This window comes from Equus caballus, chromosome 1, assembly GCF_041296265.1.
Source record: "Equus caballus isolate H_3958 breed thoroughbred chromosome 1, TB-T2T, whole genome shotgun sequence".
In the NCBI taxonomy this organism is placed as follows: Eukaryota; Metazoa; Chordata; class Mammalia; order Perissodactyla; family Equidae; genus Equus; species Equus caballus.
Window position 1 is genome coordinate 37,985,807 of NC_091684.1, and position 20,113 is coordinate 38,005,919.

The 20,113-nt window shown below is 37.2% G+C and overlaps 1 protein-coding gene and 1 long non-coding RNA gene across 5 annotated transcripts in view; one reads left to right on the forward strand and one right to left on the reverse strand.

Annotated features, from left to right (window-relative positions):
* Positions 1 to 18,749, forward strand: LOC138923415 (uncharacterized). The gene is made up of 2 exons (XR_011436988.1): positions 1 to 349; positions 18,392 to 18,749. It is a non-coding gene; the product is annotated as an uncharacterized lncRNA (long non-coding RNA).
* Positions 9,169 to 20,113, reverse strand: part of HECTD2 (HECT domain E3 ubiquitin protein ligase 2) — a 78,275-nt gene continuing 67,330 nt past the window's right edge. For 3 of the 4 annotated variants that reach the window (XR_011436985.1, XR_011436981.1, XM_023642734.2), the window contains 6 exons: positions 17,062 to 17,136; positions 16,287 to 16,374; positions 16,095 to 16,201; positions 14,428 to 14,543; positions 13,703 to 13,846; positions 9,169 to 11,653 (listed from right to left, as the gene is read on the reverse strand). Coding sequence is in view for 1 of the 4 variants with exons in the window: in XM_023642734.2 (XP_023498502.2) it covers positions 11,533 to 11,653; positions 13,703 to 13,846; positions 14,428 to 14,543; positions 16,095 to 16,201; positions 16,287 to 16,374; positions 17,062 to 17,136 (651 nt within the window). In the remaining 3 variants the exon portion in view is untranslated. The remainder of the gene's footprint in view (positions 11,654 to 13,702; positions 13,847 to 14,427; positions 14,544 to 16,094; positions 16,202 to 16,286; positions 16,375 to 17,061; positions 17,137 to 20,113) is intronic. The other variant, XR_011436987.1, reaches the window with a different exon arrangement.

Consider the following 20,113-nt stretch of genomic DNA (forward strand, 5'->3'; position numbering starts at 1 on the left):
GACCATTGCTTTGTCAGGACTGTGTTACAGTCTGACTCCTCCCTCTGCCCAATTCTGTTTCCTCCCCCTCTCCTTTCACAGGTGTTGATTCCTAATAACCTTCATGTCAACATCTGCTTCCTGAATCCAGCCTGTGACTCTGTGTGACTGAGTTCTCTCCAATGTAGTGTGAGCAGAGGCAGTGTGCGTCATTTTCAGGCCTGGCCCATGAAAACCTTCTGGGAGGATCCATCATGCTTTCATCTTTAGCCCGCTGCATATGAATGTCAATGATGCCCTAGAGGATGGTGGCACCTGGGGATCATTTCGGGGTGAGCTCCCTGCTGACCCCAACACCCTCCCAGAACTGGTAAGTGAGTTAGAAATGAACTTCTACTGTACAAAGCCACTGAGTTTTGGGCATCCATTTGTTACCTCAGGTTGGTCTTCCCTGACTTATCTCCCCTCCACCTTTACCTCCCCAGATACAAATGGAGAAGCTAGAGAATGGCAGGTCTCCTTGGGGGTGGCCATTGACCAGGGGTGACTGAAAGCTCATGTGTCCACTATGCCTAGACTCAAGCAGGTCAGAGATTCCTGGAGAACTAGAGAGAAGAACAAGGCCTGGGGCGGCTTTTCTGTGCAAGATCCATACTCCAGCAAAACATGGCCCGATGCAACCAGGCTCTCATCAATCAAAATGCAGCTCCCCTCCCTTGGGGGCAGCAGTCAGAGAGGGGAGAGAAAGCAAGTTCTCACTCTAACACCCACTGACTGGAGAGGAGAATCAAAGGCCTTGTTTTTGGGTCAAGGTTGGTATGTAGGAAGAGGACTACCATTCCCCAACAATGGAATCATTCAATTCTTTCAATAATTCATAGATAGGTGGGTAGATAGGTGATAGATGGTACATAGACAGATTAAAGATAGATAATGGATAGATAGAGATAGTAGACAGACGATGGACAATAGATCCAGATAGATGATAGGTATGTAGGTAAGAAATTGAAGCCCCGAGACATTGAGACATGTGTCCACAGTCACATAGCTAGAATGGAATAGAGGAGGATTCAGATCCAGGTCTAGTTTGACTCGAAGGTGGGATTTAAAACCCAGCGCCATATCCTTTCCTCAGCTGAGGATGGCAAAGAACATGTTTTGTTTGTCTCGTGTAGAGTTTCGTTTGCCCCATAGAATGTTTTGTTTGCTTTTGTTTTATGATGTTTAGAATTCATCCACTTGTAGTTGGATTTTGTCATCTAGTAGTTTTGTTTTGTTTTTTTGTAAAGGTTAGCCTTTTAGGGGTGCATTCCTCAAATTTTTGCATGCTCAAGAATGTTTATGCTGCTTTCATTTGAAGGATGACTTGGGTGGATACACAATTTCTTAGTAACATTCTCTCAGAACTCTTGTGGTTTTACGACAAGGGTGCGTGCTGTTTGGGAGGATTACGGCCTATCTGAAGGAGAAGCGTAGGAGCTGAGTTGAACAAGTTGGGTAGAATAATGGAAAGCCTCTAACCCGGCTGATGTGTTTTGACTTTGTATTGTCAGCAGTAGAGAGCCAGTGAGGGTTTCTGAGGAAGGCGGTGGTGGTAGGTTGTGTGTAGATGGATTTGAGAAGGAAGAGACTGGCCACAGGGAGACCAGATTGGAGCTCCCAGAATGATTAGGTGATCAAGACCTGGACTAGGTCCACGGCAGTGTGAACAGATACACTGTGGGGACAGACTGTGGGGCTTGGCAATGGCTTGGATATAGAAAGGACAAGGACAAAGGAGAAAGCTGGGGTGTTATTTCTAGAACCAGAGAAAGAAGGTAGAGGAGGAAGAGAAACAAAGGAGAAGGAGAAGAGGGGGAGAAGGGGAGGTCTGAGATCTGAGATGCAAATGGCTGCATTTTGGAAGAGCTGTGAGGCCCCTAGGTGGAGCTGTCTGGAGGCTGCTGAAATCTGGGAGTGGAGTTCAGAGGAGAGGTTAGGGTCCCCAACCGGAAAGAGTCCGTAAGTGTGGGGACTATGTCCAAGATGACATGCACCTGAGGTACATCTTTAGCCATGCTTCTGGAGGGTGTTGCAAAAACAGCCTCTGACACTCTCTCCCATCAAACCTGTTTTCTTCCCAGCAGTGATGGAATTGCAGCCTCGGCTGAGCAGGATAAACCTGGGCTCCAAGGCACGCCCCTGCCATTTGCAACTCCTTCTTGTTTCTAATCTGGTGTGTTTTTCCTGATTAATATTTGCTAGAAGTTTATCGATTTTATCAGCCTTTTCAAGGAACATGCTTTTGGGTTTATGTTTCAGCTCTACTGTTTTTTACTTATTTATTTTTTCTATGTTCCCTGTCCCCCTCACTGAAATTTTAATTTATTTGTTGAATTCATTAATCTTATCTTTTGATAAAAAAGCTATAAATTTTCCCACAAACACTCTTCCTTCCAATAATAGTCTATATCCCAGGTGGCTAGATATAGTGTTTTCACTATCATAGTTTTCTTCTTCTTCTTTTTTTTTTGTGTGAGGAAGATTGGCCCTGAGTTAACGTCTATTGCCAATCTTCCTCTTTTTTTCTCCCCAAAGCCCCAGTACATAGTTGTATATCCCAGCCAGAAGTCCTTCTAGTTCTTCTATGTGGACCACCACCACTGCACGGCTTGATGAGCACTGTGCAGGTTAGTGCCCAGGATCCAAACCTGTGGACCCCAGGCCACCGAAGTGGAGCAGGCAAACTTAACCACTACGCCATCAGGCCAGCCTCTGTCATGATTTTCTAAGTCATCATTATTATAGACTTAATTTCTTCCTCGACCCAGAGGAAATTATTATTCTATACTATACTTTAAAATTCCAAGGATATCTGTTATTTTTTTTGGAAGACAAAAAGGAAAGCAAATGAAACCATCTAAGCTTACATAGCCAATAACTATCAGACTTAGGACTAGAACCCAAGTTGACTGAATCCTGGTCCCATCAATGAGAAAACGTTCATCCACTTCCTGCAGGATAGTTCAAGCTTGGGATTTTCTGGAAAGCCTCACTAGTTGGGGGAGCATATGAAACGGAAAATTGTGATTTTGAGGCATACAGATACGCGTTCAAATTCTGCCTTGGCTTCTTGACAGCTGTGTGACCTTGGATAAGCTTGTGGGCCTCTCTAGGTTTCAATTTCCTTATCTACAGTGTGGGGATGATAACACCAATTTTATGTGGTTGTTGTAAAGATTAAATGAAACTTGAAATAGTGTACATAAAATGCCTCATACACCATAGGTAATCAATAAATATTCATCTCTGCTCCTTCAATTAATATTCTGTAGATGCTCAGGGTACTGGATAACTGGTTTAAAAAAATTAAAAGTTTTTTCTTATTACAAAATGTTCATTGCAGAAAAATTAACACAAACAAGCAAAAAAGACAAAAGTAAAATCATGCATAATTTCAGTGATAATTACTATTAACAAAATGCAATATAATCTTTCAGATCACACACACACACATTCATACACATACACACACACACACACACTCAAAATTTGGATGATACTATAGAGCTGTTCTACAACCTTCTCCCCAGCCCCTGTCATGGTTACTGTATGATGGCCATCAGTGCTCATTAATTATTTTCCGTTTGGTGAATGAGCCACTTGGTAACTGGAGGTGGGCAGGCGAAGGCTCTGTGTAGTTTGGAGTGGAAACATGGTGGTAGGTGGGGGTTCAGAAGGCGTTCCTCCGAGGCTGACACACTGAAGTCTTGACAGTCAGGATGCAAACGGGTTTGTGTGAGTCAGGGTAATAGGTTACGAATAAAGATGAAACTCCTTCCCCATGCAGGTCTCTGGTTCACTCCACTGATTTGATGAGTGTTTCACCTGCCCAGTCAAGTCAACAAGTCAGACAGGATTTTATCTGAGTTTACTGACCCAGCACTGTGCTAGGTGGGGACGCAGGAAATACCTCTGTTCTCAAGCTGCTGATATGCACACATTTAACCACACACAAGTTTGACAATACTAAGTGCCACTGAGAAACGAAGATAGGCGGGGAAGGGATGGATGTGAAAAAGAGGGGGTTTTGCCTGCTATGAAGTTTTGTGTTTGAGGGGTGGTGATGGTTCAGGGTGAGTTTTGGCAGGGGAGAGAAAATTCTGGTCTGGGGAGGTTGTAGAGGGCAGGAGACCTACCTGGGTTGGGATAGAGCTGAGGGAGCAGTTGGCTGGTGGGAGAGGAGCAGGAGCAGCACCTCGGAAGCACGAGGCTGAGCAGGGACCGGACTGAGCAGCGTGTGTTCAGGAGACAGCAAAGGAGAAATCCTTTCGGAAGCTGGTACTGGGGAATATTCAATATAAAAGTGGACACATGGTAGGCTTTGGAGTTGGAAGGTGATCAGATAAGCCTCAGATACATCTTAGAGGATGGAGAGAGAGGCACACGATACGAACAGAATTTTATAAAAATTAACTGTAAGGACCTTAGGATAAATGGGGGAAGAGTAAATCTACAGTCAAGGCGGCCAGTTAGCTATGAAGGGTTGAGCGTCTAAACCAAGGAGGAGGCTGTAGGAATGGAGTAGAAAGAAGGGTCATACCTGAGAGACAACATGAAGATGAAGCTTGCTGACATGAGGTCAAAGAGAAGGAAAAATCAGAATGAGACCAATGTTTACGAGCCTGGGAATCAGGAGAATAAGACTGCCAGTGACAGAAATGGACAAGGCAGGCATATTGAAAGTCTTATAAGTAGAGGTGCCTATATGCAAGATTGTGCTCCTTGAGAAACCCTACTGAAAGAATTCTCTATTTTTTTCTATTGTAATTAGAAAAAGTCAAGTTAGGTTGTAGAAAAACCTAGCAGCTTAATTCAGTGGTGACTAATGCTCTTATTATATGTGTACCCCTGGGTTCAGAAATGTAACATCTAATTGATTAAACATTGAATTGTATCATTGTCATGAAATCCTGGAGAAATTTTCTTGCTATGAGACACATTTTAATGCTTCATAAAAGAACTATTCAAAATCATATCTGCTTCCAACATTTGTAAAGAATAAGCAAGTGCTGTATGAAACTGAAGATCAGCCTTCAACTGAAATATTGTAGGCACCCCATAAACTTGTGTTAAATTAACAAATTATTAAACATTGGTGTGAATAATTTACAGAGAACATGCATTTAAGTTTATGCATTGGATGGGGTAAAAAGAACCAGTGGGCATGCTTGTATAGGCTGAACTGAAATGGAAGAGGCCATTTACTACCATGAGCTTTTATAAATTTCAGACATATATCTACAAAAATTTAAAATACAAATGTTCAAGATTGAAAGGAAGGGAAATCATCAGTTACAGGAAATGAGAAAGAAATGAAAAGCCAAAGGTAGTAAGCAGGATTCAGTGACTCATGAGGGTGATGAACCTTCTAATGTATTTTCATGCCCACACGAGTTCAACAGACATGCCTTAGGCCTATTCCAGGTGAGGAGCCCAAACTGACCCCACTTCATAAAGCCTAGAGTATAAACTGGTTGCTGTGTGTATGAAAAAAGATAGAAAAACTCTACTCATAAACCCCAACCTATGCCACTGTAGGTGTGGGGGTCCAAATTTACACAAGTGGAAGGTAACATAAATATGGGTGGGGGAAACCTACATGGCCTTGGTTGAGAACAACATGAAACTACTCTGCTAGGGAAGTTGCACTATTCAGGAAACAAAATTAAATAAAAAATGCAAAAATACAAAATTACAAATCACACAAGGAAACAAATCACTATGAGAGCCAGTAGACAAACAAAAACAAGAATTAGTGCTTCAAGAACTGAAGAGAGGAGAGCAATCTAAAAGAGAACATCAAACAAGTATGCTGAAAATGATTAAAGAAATAAAACCATATGAAAGAAAGAACAGTTTGAAAAAAGAGCAGGTGGACTTGAAAAGGAACCAAGGAATTTCTAGAAATAAAAAATATAGCTATTGAAATTACAAAAAACCTCAGTAGATTGGTTAAACAATAGATGAGGCACAGAGGGAGATGGAAAGGTTGAATGAGATGGTCCAACGTGTTTAACAGGAGAGATTAGAGAGAACAGGGAAGAGCAATATTCAAAGAGGAAATGACTGAAGAATTTTCTAGAATTGAAAGATACAACTCCATAGATTCAAGAACCATGAATCCTAAGTGGGATAAAAAAAATATACACTATACACATTATCTTTGATGTTCTGCAGTTTCATGAGAAAAGAAATATCTTAAAAGTAGCCAGAGAAAACAGAGAGATTATCAACCAAGAAATGACAATTACACTGATAGCTAACTTCCTATCAACAATGAAACCCAAAGGCAGTGGATTAATATACAGGCCATTAATTGGGAGACCTGTGCATGCATGCTCAACACAGGCAAGATGCTCATCGTAGCCTGGATTACCTCGGAGGAGACATCTAAATGCTAGTCCATGGGAGGATGGATCACCGAACTGCGGTACATTCATTTAATAGGATCTGTTCTGCCACTATAAGAGAAAAATAACCATCAACTTAGAAATGCATGCTTAATGAATCTGTCTTTCAAGAATAAAGCTGAAATAAAGTCATTTTCAGTCAAATGAAAAAAATTTACTACCAACAACCCTCATTAAAAGACTTTCTCATAGAAGTGCTTTAGGAGGAAGAAACTTGATCCCAGAGGTAGGTGTGAACAATAGAGGGTGGAATGGCAAACAAAAAGTGGTTGAATCTAAACAACATCAACTATATAAAATAATGTTTTACAGGCTAAATTAAAATTAAAAATTTCATATTTATAAATGATAAAAGTCAGGCCACATACTAGAAGATATTTGCAATGCATGAGCTATAATAACAGTAACAGTAATAGTAATAACACCAAACGCATAACACTTATTATGGGTCAGGCATAAATCTAAGTACTTATTCATTTATATACATATGTAAGTTAAATAAGTTTATCTGTTTCATGTATTAGTATATATGTATGTTCCTAATACATCTATATACACACATACTTATAAACTTATTTAACTTACATATTACATTATTTAGATGTAAGATATATACATATATACATGTAAGTATATATACTCACACGCATATATAATTACACATAGGCTTAACAACCCTATGAGCTATGTATTATTATTTCTTTATTTTACAGATGGGTAACCTGAGGTGAAGAGATCTTAAGCAATTTGTTCAAAGTCAGTCATTGGCAGATGTGGGATTCAAACTGAAGGAATGTACCTCCTGTTAACAAATGATCAATATCTAGAATAAAGTAACTCCTAAAAACAAATGAGAAAAACAGAAAAAAATTAGGCAAAGAATATTGAACTGGCCATTCCCATAAGAAATCTGAATGGCCTGTAAATGTACAAAAAGGTACTCAACGTCACTAGCAATTATGCAAATGAAAGTTAAAACACACTGGTCAGATTAGCCAAAAAAAGGTCAGGTAAAACCGAGTGTTGAGAATGTGGAGAAATGACAACTCTCCTAATGTGGTGGAAATTAATGCTGGAACCATCGCTCTGGAGAGCAACTGAACAGCATCCGGTAAAGCTGAAGATGTGCCCTCTGTGATCCAGCCACTCCATGTCAGAGCCGTTAATTGGGAGACCTGTGCATGCATGCTCAACACAGGCAAGATGCTCATCGTAGCCTGGATTACCTCGGGGGAGACATCTAAATGCTAGTCCGTGGGAGGATGGATCACCGAACTGCGGTATATTCATTTAATAGGATCTGTTCTGCCACTATAATGGATGAGTTACACCTAAATGTATAATCAGGGATAAATCTAGAAAAGACAATAGTGAGTGTAAAAAGTTGTGTAAAGATAGGCAGAGTATGGGATTCTGTATGCAACTAGAATGATACTACAGCGTTTGCAGTTAGCCACATGTATAATACAAACGTAAGACAGTGTGGGAAGGGTTCACACCAGCTGCGGTGTGATGGGGAAAAGAGAGTCTACTGGGACTGGGGAAAGGCACAAAAAGCAGCTTCCACTCATCTGTAATTTTTACTTTTAAAAAAGCCTGGCAAAATGTTAACACCTGTTAGCTCTGAGTGTAGGGACATGGTGTTTTACTGTATTAATCTCTGAAATTTTTCTCTATATTTGAAGTATGTCATTAAAATAAACTGCCCACTGATTTTTCTGTTTTAAGATTACATCATGTTACACATCTGTAAAGTAATATTAAAAACCCTTGCCTAGTGATACAGCTATAATAAATTCTAAAACACTGTTTCTGGATTAAGATTCTCCTAACACAATTTTAATGCCTCAGGAGCACTTTGCGTTCTTTAACCTGTGGTTGCACCCAATGTCTGACGGTCACAAACCTCCAGAGGCTTCGGGAGCAGTGGTGGTAAGATGTCATCACATTCGCACCGGGATTCCTCTCGCATTATATTGCTTACCATATGCCAGGCACTGAGTGCTCTACATGTATGAATTCACTTAATCCTCCCTACAACCCTATCTGAGAGATAGGTAAGTTTGTTTCCATTTTACAAATTAGTTTCACTTTATAATCGAGGCACAGGGAGATTAAGTAACTTGCCCATGGAATCACAGCGAGTGAACAGTAATCTCAAATCCGGCAGTCTGGCTCCAAAGCCCAGTTCTTAACCACTCCCCTGGACTAAAGGCTGGGCGGCCATCTGGGCAAAGTGATCTTGTACCCTCCCCTGTGACAACCAGCCCTAGTCTTTTTTCCACCCAGCTACCTATCCTTTTCCATTAATACCCATGACATTCTCTCCTACATTCTCATACTCTCTCCTCTCCTTAAGCATAGGAAATGTGGGCCATGGGAAAAAAAGGTCAAACTAATAGTTTTGGGAAGAAATACTTAAGATCTAAAGTTGTCTATCTGTGGCCAATGAAATGTCATACTTAGTTCGTTTCCTGGCATTATAACATTCATTTGGCAGAATAGCTGTGTGATCATCTAGACACTGGATATACACAGTTTCATACTGAAAATAATGCTAAAGAAGTTGGTTATAGTTGGTGTCAATAATAACACACATCTTTTGAAGCTACATTAGCAATTAAATTAGCAATTAAAGCACTAGTTTGAGCGTGTAATAAGGAGAATTGTTTGCATTTATAAGATATTTTAAAGTTACAGTTTTAATTGTCTAATGTTCAAAAAATGAACTGAAGCCTTGCTGATTGTATAACTTTAATATTTGAAAAGTTTTATCCAGAATTAACAACTTAATATAATACAGATTTGTACAAAAAAGAGGGACTGTTAAAAACTTCTGATCATACAGACAAAAATATGATTAAGCAAAGACTAAAAAAGGACAGGACATTTTGTAAATACTGATAAATACTGTGCAATGCTTTAATTTACTGTGGCAGATACAAAAATCAAGAATTCATTAACAGATTATATAAAAAAAAGCAACTACATGAATTTTTTAGCTGTTTAAATTAACGAAATATAACAGTAGTGGTTTTTTTAAAAAAATGAGGTATTATTACACTGTAAACCAAAAACAGAGCATAAATAAATAAAGGCAATGTGCAATTTAGTGATAAATGGTTATAAATTTCAACTTAACAACAGACAACAAAAATTTTCCAGTTATCTATGGACTTTGTCATTTAAAAATTTGGCTTGCTTGTGTACTTCTTATTTAAAAGTGACATAGCTATCGAGAAACAAGCACATCATTAAACATGCAGACCAGCCAACACAATTTTTCCATCTCGATCAAACAAACTTTGTTTACATTTTATTTAAAACACTGAAACCTGGCTTCTTATACATGATTCTTTTGTGCTTATTAGTTAGTAGTAACCTACATTCAAAATCTCACTTTCGAGTTCAAGCAGTGTAAGAGAGAAGCAGTTTTATTTGCATGTGGATTAAAAACAGAGCAAACAAAACCAACAAGCTTTTAACTGTCTGAGGCTTGCCAAGATTTTGAAGAAGAAAAATCCTTTAAATAGTATGTCCAAACATAAAAGCAGAGTCGCTTCTGCCTCAAAGACAACAGTAAACTAAGTACCTCCTTTTCCTCAAAGATTCGCGGGTTGCTTCAGAACTGCAGGAGAACGAGCTGATGATTCCTCCACCCTGGAAGGATTCTGCTGGTTGGGTGCAGGACGCAGAGCAATAGAAAACAACATAACTCAGAAAAAATCGGGGGAAAGTATTATTTGCATGTGAACGATATGCTGGTATTAAATGCTGGCTTCGTTATTATTGCAAATATATCTTCAGAGTTTTCTGAAGGAAAGCTATCAAAGTATAATAGAGAAGTCGATTTGGAGATACTTATAACATGCTAATAAAACTGCTTCATTTGCTATAAGTTAAAAAGAAAACCATTTACTATCTGACTTAAAATGCAGTTTCTTTTTACATGCTACTTTATTAGAAATTCCAAAAAGGGTACTTTTGAATTTACTATATTCAGGATCCAGTGAAAAACAAATATTTTGGCCAAAATGTTGAACTTTACTTTTACAACAAGTTACATCATTTTGACACAAATGTTACATTGTTTTCACTTTTGTCAAATATCTTATCCTACCTTTTCCAAAAATTAGTGTTTCAGTACAACTGGTGATCAAAAAATACTAGAAATAAGCCTTGTACATCGATCAAAGTATATATAAAAACAGTTCTTTTCTTTTGTGCTTGTAATTGACTTAATTTAGCAACGATCAGTTAGATCTGATTTCCTTTCTAATATCCTGACACTTAAGAAGAAATTATCATTATACAAATATTACAGAGTACTCAAAGTAACTAGTTTACTGCCAATGTGCATGCAGACTAACAATAATACTTAAAAGAATATAACCTTGAATCCAATTAGTCTGAAAATAGTTACACTCTTGTACAATCATCTTTATTGATTTGTAAAAGCTGTATACACATCTAAAACCCTGAATTTACTTTGTAAAAATAAATCTTTAGCAATAAATGGCACTATCAAAATCCCATTATTCTCAGGCTATTATGTAGTTATTTACATGCTTTTCAGCAACAGTGGAAAAGAATCTTATAGGACCAAAGCCAGTATATCAAAAAACCCTGTAAACTGCATCTGCAATTGTACTGTTGTTTACACTTCTATGTGAAAATATGGCTCTAGGCCTCACATTAACGGTAATGGAGCTCCTCTCGGTGTTGCTACTGTGTGCTAGCAGCACACAATCTGCCCCTGGGTTCCACCACGTCATTGATGCATTCTTCACTGTCCTCTGCTTTCCCAGTGGAACAGCTGTGACAAACTACTTATGGAGAATGATAAAGTGCTATAAAAAAGAGGGACTGGACCCACACCTGTCTCTGCCATCTGGTCTTTTCCTCATTCAAGCAATTTCTGTGTTTTTAGAAAATCAAGCCTCCTCCACTGAACATACTTGATATTTGATTTAAAAAAAAATCAGTATTTTAAAGTTGGTGAGCTTTGTCAAGGTGTTTTGAAACAGAAACATGAAAAGGTTAAAGGCACAAAAAGAGGGAAGTAAATGCTACATATAAAATATATTTCAAGTCTCCTAGGTTATTCAAGTCCAAAACCTTCTGAGTTTGAAATTCCAATGATTAATTTCTGTTTCAGGTCCTTCTTGCTCTTGTAGGGGGGAAGGCAGAGTTGATTGAAGCAGGTGTGGGCAATAGGCAACCTGGGGAAAAAAGTTTTCTTTACAGATACTGAGTTTTAAAACACACACAGAATGACCACTAAGAAACTGTCAAACACACACAATTCAAATCTATTTTGCTATGCTAAGACATGACTCATTAATGCCTCCACTGAACAGACACTTATGGATCTACAATGGTGAAGTGCCACGTCTCTCATGGTCGCCCATATTAACATATGTGAACTTCCCACTTGAAGTCCTAGACTTGTTCAAGACTCATGCCTAAGCCACGTGAGCTTAAAAAAGAATCCTTGAAATAATAATAGTGGGAAAAGTTTAGATATAATGTCACCCTTGTATTAAATACATTACTCAGATTACTCTTTTTAAATTGACAATATTTTTGTTAACATGAAATATTCTGAAAAATTAATTTCTGTTAAGAAAATAAATTTATAACATTAAAAGGCTTATCTTGAACTTTTTTCATTTCAGGTCTTTAATTGTAAATCTTATTCAGAAATTTCTTAATTGTATATACATATGTAAATATTTGTTTTATGTTTTAAATATAATCTTGATGGTGACTTAAGCATTCATTCAAGAAACATTTACTGGGCACCTAATATGTGTGTGGCTACATGAAGATTACAAAGATGCATAAGGCATGGCCTCTACCTTGAAGGGCTAAATGACTAAGACAAAGGTGCAAAACGATAAGTGACATATGACTTCTATAAAATATTTGAGGGGCTCATTGAAGAAATGATGACTGGCTTAACAGAGGAAGTCAACGTGAAACTGGGTCTTTAAGAGGGGTAGAATTTTCATGAGTAGAGAGGTAGCAAGCAAATGTCACATGTAAAGAGAACCACTTAAAAGTATGGAGAAAGGAAGGCACAAAGTGTGTCTAATGAGGGGCAACCCTGTACCATAGTGGTTAAGTTTGGCACACTCTGCTTTGGCAGCCTGGGTTTGTGGGTTGGGATCCTGGGTATGGACCTACATCACTCGTCAGCCGTGCTGTGGTGGTGACCCACATATAAAGTGGCGGAAGACTAGCAGAGATGTTAGCTCAGGGATAATCTTCCTCAAGCGAAAAAAGAGCAGGAATGGCAACAGATGTTAGCTCAGGGCTAATCTTCCTCAGCAAAAAAAAAAAAAAAGTCTAAGGAATAACAAAATAGAGCCTGTCGACCAAAGTGTGGGAAGAAGTGAAAATTGATAGGTAATTTGGGGGAGAAGACTGTGAAGCTTTATTTGACAGGATCCATATTCTAGAACTGAAAGTGACGGAGAGCAATAAAGCTATTATGGCCCAGGGAAATATCATGAGCAAAGCAGTGTTAAGGAAAATGAATTTGAGGATAAAATAATTAAAAAGGAAAAAAATTTGAGCAGGTAGACCAGGAAGGAGGCTATTTAAATAAGCTAGGAATTAGACAAAAAGTAACTATACCAGGGAGGTGGCAGTGGGAAAGGAAAGAATAGAGTCCAAGTCTAAAATGAAAGGAAGAACTGACAGAACTCAGGGGAAATAAGGGGCAGGAGAAAAAATGATTATAATCAAAGTAGTGTCTACTCAAATTATAAGATATTTGGAAAAGAAGTAGATCAGCATTAACCCATCAACACTATTAGAAAATAATTTAAAGCTGTCATCATTACTTTCATATGCAAAGAGCACTATATTAAAAAAAAAAGGACTAGTACTAGTGGATTTCTAGCACTAATTATAATGGCCACCCTCCCCCCAAAAACCCACCTTAATATTTTTAATAAAAACACTTTTAAATAAAAATTAAAGTTAGATAATCTACTACTAACAGTAAGCTAGATTCTAAAAGAGACTACAAAGCAGTTCACTTAAAGTAAAAAGTTGATGGAAAGGAGTCATCATCAGTTAGTGGTGGTGTGTCTCAAAAACTGATAGAGAACCTTAAGCCACAGTCTCTCTCAGTTCAAGGCCATATTTACTCCCAAGATTTTTCTATGAAAATGACATCAGACTGAAAGAATCCTCTAATTCCAAACATATTATTAGCAAAACTTATAGACTAAAAATAAAATTATAATCTAGAAATTTACCAGTTAGTAGAAGTTTCATTCTTTGAGATTTTGAAGTTCAAATCAGCCATTCCTCCTACAGGGACTCTGTCACTTCCTGTCGTAAAATGTAGCAACTTCTTTTGAAGATCAAGAGGAAATCCAAGCACAACATCCCAAAAGTATCTAGAGAACACCAAAGGAAATTTATATAAAAGGTCTTGACAAAAATCCTGCAGATCAGAATAAAGTAATATAAAGTAAGCTCTAAGGAAAAAACTTCCCTTAAACATACATAATACACTTAATGTGAAATTAAGGAATGACAAGCTTCTAAATATGAATTAGATTTTTGACTAATATTATTATAAAAATAACATTTCAAAAAAACTATAAAAGAAATCCAACAGTGGATAGTACAAAAGCCATTTTCTCCTATAAAATTTACAAGTCTTATTTTTTCAACACGGTGTTCTTAAAATGCGATTTATAGCATCCCTGAAATTCTAGAACCAAAGTCATTTTTAGAAAAGTAAAATCTCTATACTTTTGTAGAATCTATCACTTTCTCCCAAGGGGACTGTTAAGTGATTTCGTATTTAATTTTCTCACATTACTTTCTAGAGATAAAATAAGGCAGTTTGGGACTCTACAATGTTTCGACGGACTTACTTGATGCAAAGATTGTTAGTTATACACATAAATGAACCACCTTCTCTTTCATTCCCTCCTCTGCAACCTCACTGTCAGAAGTATAAAGAGCTCACCTTATAGTCAAGTCAGTTTTCGCATAGCCGTCATACTGCGTACTTCTCTGCAGAGCGTGCATATCCAGTTCAGGACTTCCACAGACCAGAATTTCAACCTCTTCTGGACGAAGCAGCTGCCAATAATTTTTTATCAAAAATGATGATAAAAAGTGATGACTTAAAAAGAAGTGAAATTAGAACTGTTTTCACTGAATCAAATTACAAAAATCATGACTTCTCTTTTGGCAAATCAAACCATTTTTTGCTAAGGAAAAATCTTCTCCATTTATATTTTTCCTACTCAGGTAAGATATTTTTGCTTCTGAAAGTTCCTAAGTCTTTTCAAACCTATTAGGTCCCCCTTTTTGCAAATAGTAATTAGCAGTTTGCTAGAAAAACAAGCAAATGACCAAGCTGAATCCAAATTACAACTCTTCTCCAAAACCCAGCCTGAAACTCTCTTAGCTACTCCCGCATTCACTGATCTCCCTGCCTCCCTCCAATATCCCATGACGCCTCCCATGTGCACTGCAGAGTTTGGGGACTTGGTTGTAGTTTGTCTTGTGTTTTCAGCTACATAGATTATCTCCCACCTAAAGAGATTAAAACTTAAAAATAGAGACCAGGCTATGCCATTTAACTCTTATTTTTCCTCCCTCCACCCACACAACTACCAATGTGTCACAGACAAACTCTAAATTAGAGCTCAATTAAGTGCCCTGTTTTCACAGGTACTTTTAACAACAAACAGGTGACAAAGCTTCCTCTAAAACAAGCTCTCTCCTATGAAAAATAATTCAAACAAAAGACCCAACCCTCATAATAAAACTGAGGGGAGATACCAGTGGCATGATGGATTAGCTGGGGTGAGGAGCACCAGTTCTTTAGAAAATGATGCTTTTTTCCTTAGGCTATTTCCCACATGGTGTTCTAAATAGGAGCTGACCCATATTCACACAGCTAAGGTAAGTCAAACCAACCGGAGACCGTCATGACTCCGGAGACAAACCACTTCCTATGGGTAAAAGGCAACTCAGAGTTGCTGAGGGACCCTTGAAGCAGCAGGAAGCAGTTACGAATATGTGCCTTAATCAGTAAGACGTATGGCTTTTGCCCTGGAGCTTCCGTGTTAACTTTTTTCTGTGCTTTGTCCCTCAGTATTAAGACCTTTAGTCCCCAGGATCTCATCATCCACTCTGCTTGGGAAATTTTTTTTTTTTTTTAAGATTTTATTTTTTCCTTTTTCTCCCCAAAGCCCCCCGGTACATAGTTGTGTATTCTTTGTTGTGGGTTCATTCTAGTTGTGGCATGTGGGACGCTGCCTCAGCGTGGTCTGATGAGCAGTGCCATGTCCGCGCCCAGGATTCGAACTAATGAAACACTGGGCCGCCTGCAGCGGAGAGCGCGAACTTAACCACTCGGCCACGGGGCCAGCCCCTGCTTGGGAAATTTTTTAAAGCCCTGAAAGACATAGTACAAGGGGAGAAAAATGGAGTTGACTGGCCTCCTTTCCCTTTAGAGAATCAAGGCTGAAATGGGAGAACTAGTTTTATTTCTGGCTCTATCTTTAAAAAGTAGAAAACATTTTCTATTTTAAAAGCTCATCTGCAAAAATATTTACGGAACTATTTGTCAATATCATAGTTTTACAAAACGTCATTGAAAGCATAAAGTTTTAAACTCACCATTAGGGCATTTGAAGCACACACACTATGAAATCCATAATAAAATGCAGCAAACTGCTTATAGATGGATTTGTTGAGAAGGAAGTCAATATAAAGCTGTACATATTCTGGAAAGCAATTTTACATTGTTAATTAGTAAAAGTAAACAGTAAACATTAATGCATTTTAATTAAGAAATGGCATCCAACTTACCTTTCCTATTTTGATTGGTAACTGGAATCTTATCACCACCTGGCTTTAAATTATAGGACTTAATTATTCCAAATTCTTCTTGAAAAACCTGATGGGAGATTCCAACAAGCATATTTAGTGGTATGGTTGATCTAACAACAGGGTTCAATGAACAGGTTCGTAAAATTTAAAGAGAACGGTTTTTCCCCCTTCTAAATACACAAATGACAGAAAAGCTAAGCTCTTGTGATATCTGTGTTAAGAATGAGGTATCATGAGGGGATTATGGGGTAAAAAAGTGGGGCCTTAACTTAACTCTCTCTGTTGAATACACTTAAATACTGATGTTCGTAAAACTGTGTGGCCCTTTAGGTAATACTCAGGTCTTCGGAGCTACATGGATTACTATAATTTTCCTCTCCCAATTATTGTTAGGGGAGTAGAAATGAGAGAGCTCTGGTCTGATCCATTAGTTTCTGCTCCTAACTTCTTGTACTAAAGCTACAGGAGAGGCTTATTTTTAGAAGCTGAAAGCTCTGAGAAAGTAACAGAGTCAAGGGAATATGCCAGCTGCCTATCAAGAGTCCTTTATCCTTGGTGAATTTCTTTAAGCACTTTCACTGACTGCTCATCTACATGTGTCCCTCCTTTATGAGGTTAAGATCCTTTAAGATAGGGGATGGTATGTGTTGATTAATCTTGTTCATCTTTTCTAATGATAGGTATTTAATAACAAATGGCATTTTATAGATATGAAACACATAGTTAACAGAAAGCTATTTGCCCTTAATAGTACCTGGAATGTTGAATAGAAATCTTCTTCAACATTGCCTTCGTATGACAGGAGTTCACTTAATCCATGGGCCAACTCCTGAAAAGAGAAATCTGTTATCTACATTTTTAAATCAAATAGTATCCCAAATAGTTACGTCGATCTACTACAGTTAATTTACATTTACAAAATCTTTCAGATTGTGAAATAAAGATAACATTAGAGATGTATTTTTCAGGGCACAAAATGCTTGCTAATGATTTCTACCATCTAAAAGGCTTAGAAGAATTCACTGGAAAAGGTCATGTAAGAGGAAAATACCCAGTTCAAACCACAGAGGTCTATTCTTCAAACTCTGCGTTCTATTCTTATGCAGGAAGCTAAAAGCACAGATTCCATCCTAATTCACTGCTATCTGCAACATCATCATTTATGAATTTGTAGTATTTCTCATTATCAATTTATATTCTTAAAAAATCTGTTTTAAGATTCATCTTTTAAACATAAAAATACAGTCTATACCTGTGAAGTGGTTTTTACACTTCACTTTCAGTGCCCTCCTCTCCTAAGAAAAAGCTGAGAACAGAAGAAAGATTTTCCTACATTATAACTCATGTTTTCCATGAATGAAGATTTAAAAATAGAAAAATTAACCCAATCTTTAAAAAATTTTTTTCAGATTTTATGAAAAAATTAAAGTTTTAACTTATTAGAAGAAAAGATAAAGAATAGCATGGTTAGAATGATCTTACATACTTTACCTAATAAATTTTCCATTCCATTAAAACCAGAAAATTTTAAACAAATCTAGGCTGACACAGATTTGATGATTGTCATCATTTGTTTCGAGTATTAATAAAAATTTTGGATGCTGAAAATTATAATTGGGAGATTTGTGATGTTTTTAAAGAACTCTAGGGACTGGTAGGTGAATCCAAGGGAAGGGACTTAATATCTTCCTTCAAAGATTCAATTTTTAATGACAAAATACAAAGTCAACAGGTCATGAAGTTACATACTCAGATCTGCTTTATTCAGGACTGTAGGCATTTTATTCCCAGCCTTTGTATTTTCAAACCCCTATTTCTTTGGAGACTGTTTTTTGTTTATCCATACTTACATTCTTAACTGTAATATGCCATCTCTAAAATAATATTAACTACCCACATAGTTCAACTTTTTTTATGATTTTGTAAACCTATAATGAAATGAAGAGTGTATGGAGATAAAGAATACTGTTTTTACACACAGTTTGAATACCTGGATCTTATTTAAGAGCACATTTGAGTGTGACTGAAGCAGAAGGAAAAGAGATATGGTTGATAATTCAAGGTTATGCTTGCTTTTCCTCTAGTCTCAACTAAAACCCTCGAGCGTGATTTTGACAAGACTGTGTGGAGAAGATGGCTGTTCTTGTTGCTGGACAATTCTGACGCTTTGAGTCATGGAGCCCCTCTCTAGAGAAACAGTGGGGTAGTCATTAACATGGTCATGGAAAATTACTGCCTTTATTAACACCATATTGAAGGCCCCATTGTTAAATATTTTGCTTACTTTCTGTATTTTTTGTCCTATATTCACAGATACTGTGTTTAAATTAAGAAACATATCTAGCTGTTTCTCTTTGCTTTCCTGTTTATTCTTCCTGAAAACACACCATGTAGACATACAAATGGTATACAAACAACTGAATAAAAAAGGAGTTAAACTTTTTTATGGATATATTTTTACCATATATGAAATGGAAATTGGGTGCCAATTTTTAACAGATGCCATTTATTCATAAATTAATAATCCATTTATAAACAATTTTAAAAAATTACCTACATCCACTATCCTAACACAGTTTTCTTGCTTCCTTTCAATCTTTATTCATGCATGTGTAAAAAGTTAGTTTTTTCTACAGTTCATCTCAAAGTATATGCACAATCTTGATTCATTATTAAAGAGCCAATATAAGAATATGAAATTAACTGTCATCTTCATCTCCATAACATAATACACTATATTTTATAGTCATTCATAAAATTTCCATTAACTAAAAAAAGCTGGATCTAAATGAGTCAAGTTCAAATAGCTTTATTCATAAAATTAGACAATTTATTGGTAAAAACCAATAATAAAATTAGGAAATTTATTTGTAAAAACATTTGGCAAAAACTGAATATGCCAGACCAAAAAGAAATCACAGACATCTAAAATGAGAAGGTAACTCAGAGAGCAGTTGTCTGCTCCCATCATTTTACAGATAAGAAAATGAAATGGATCATCCAGGCTCACAGGTAGAGTGTGGTAGATACAACACTGCAGAAAGGAGATCTTCCAGTTTTTTAATCAGAGCCTGCTCTATTACCTTTTGCAAGCGGTCTCATCACACTATTTTCCTAACTATTGAGTCTTATAAAAATACGGATTTAGGCTCTTAATCTGAAAGAATCCAAACCAACTTCCAAAAATGTGTCTGATATCACTCCCGGGGAGTATGAAGAATGGTCTTCTAATTGGTCTGGTGTTCTGGAGAGGTTTCTCAACATCCACAGGAAGGTGCCAACCCTACACCAAACTCATCTGACCATTAAAACACAGGGATATTCAGATAGGCCCTTAATGAGCAACAGAGAATGTCTACATCCAGGTACTTGCTAAGAGTATTACAGGGAGTTCTCTGCTGACCAGTAGTTATCAAAACTCAGCTGTAAAAAATATTACTATATGGGACTGTCAGGAGGATGTATATACTATTCATTCCTCTACTAAATTTTAACAGTGGATTAAATTTGATGATCAGAATTCTAATTTCTGAACTGAGGAATGTTATGAGACAGTGCTGTGAAATTCATACATTTATTTTAGAGAGGCTGTTGCGGACAGTGTTAATGATATTGCACACAATAATTTGAAAAAGGATCCACGGAAGTGATCAAGTACTAAGCACTTTATTATCTCATGTAATCCCCCAATATATAAGTTCTATTATGCTATTGTTCAAATAAGGAAATTAGAGCTCAGAAAGGGTAAACAACTTATTCAAGTTTACAGAGCTAATAAGTGGCAGAGCCTGGAATCAAATCTTTGC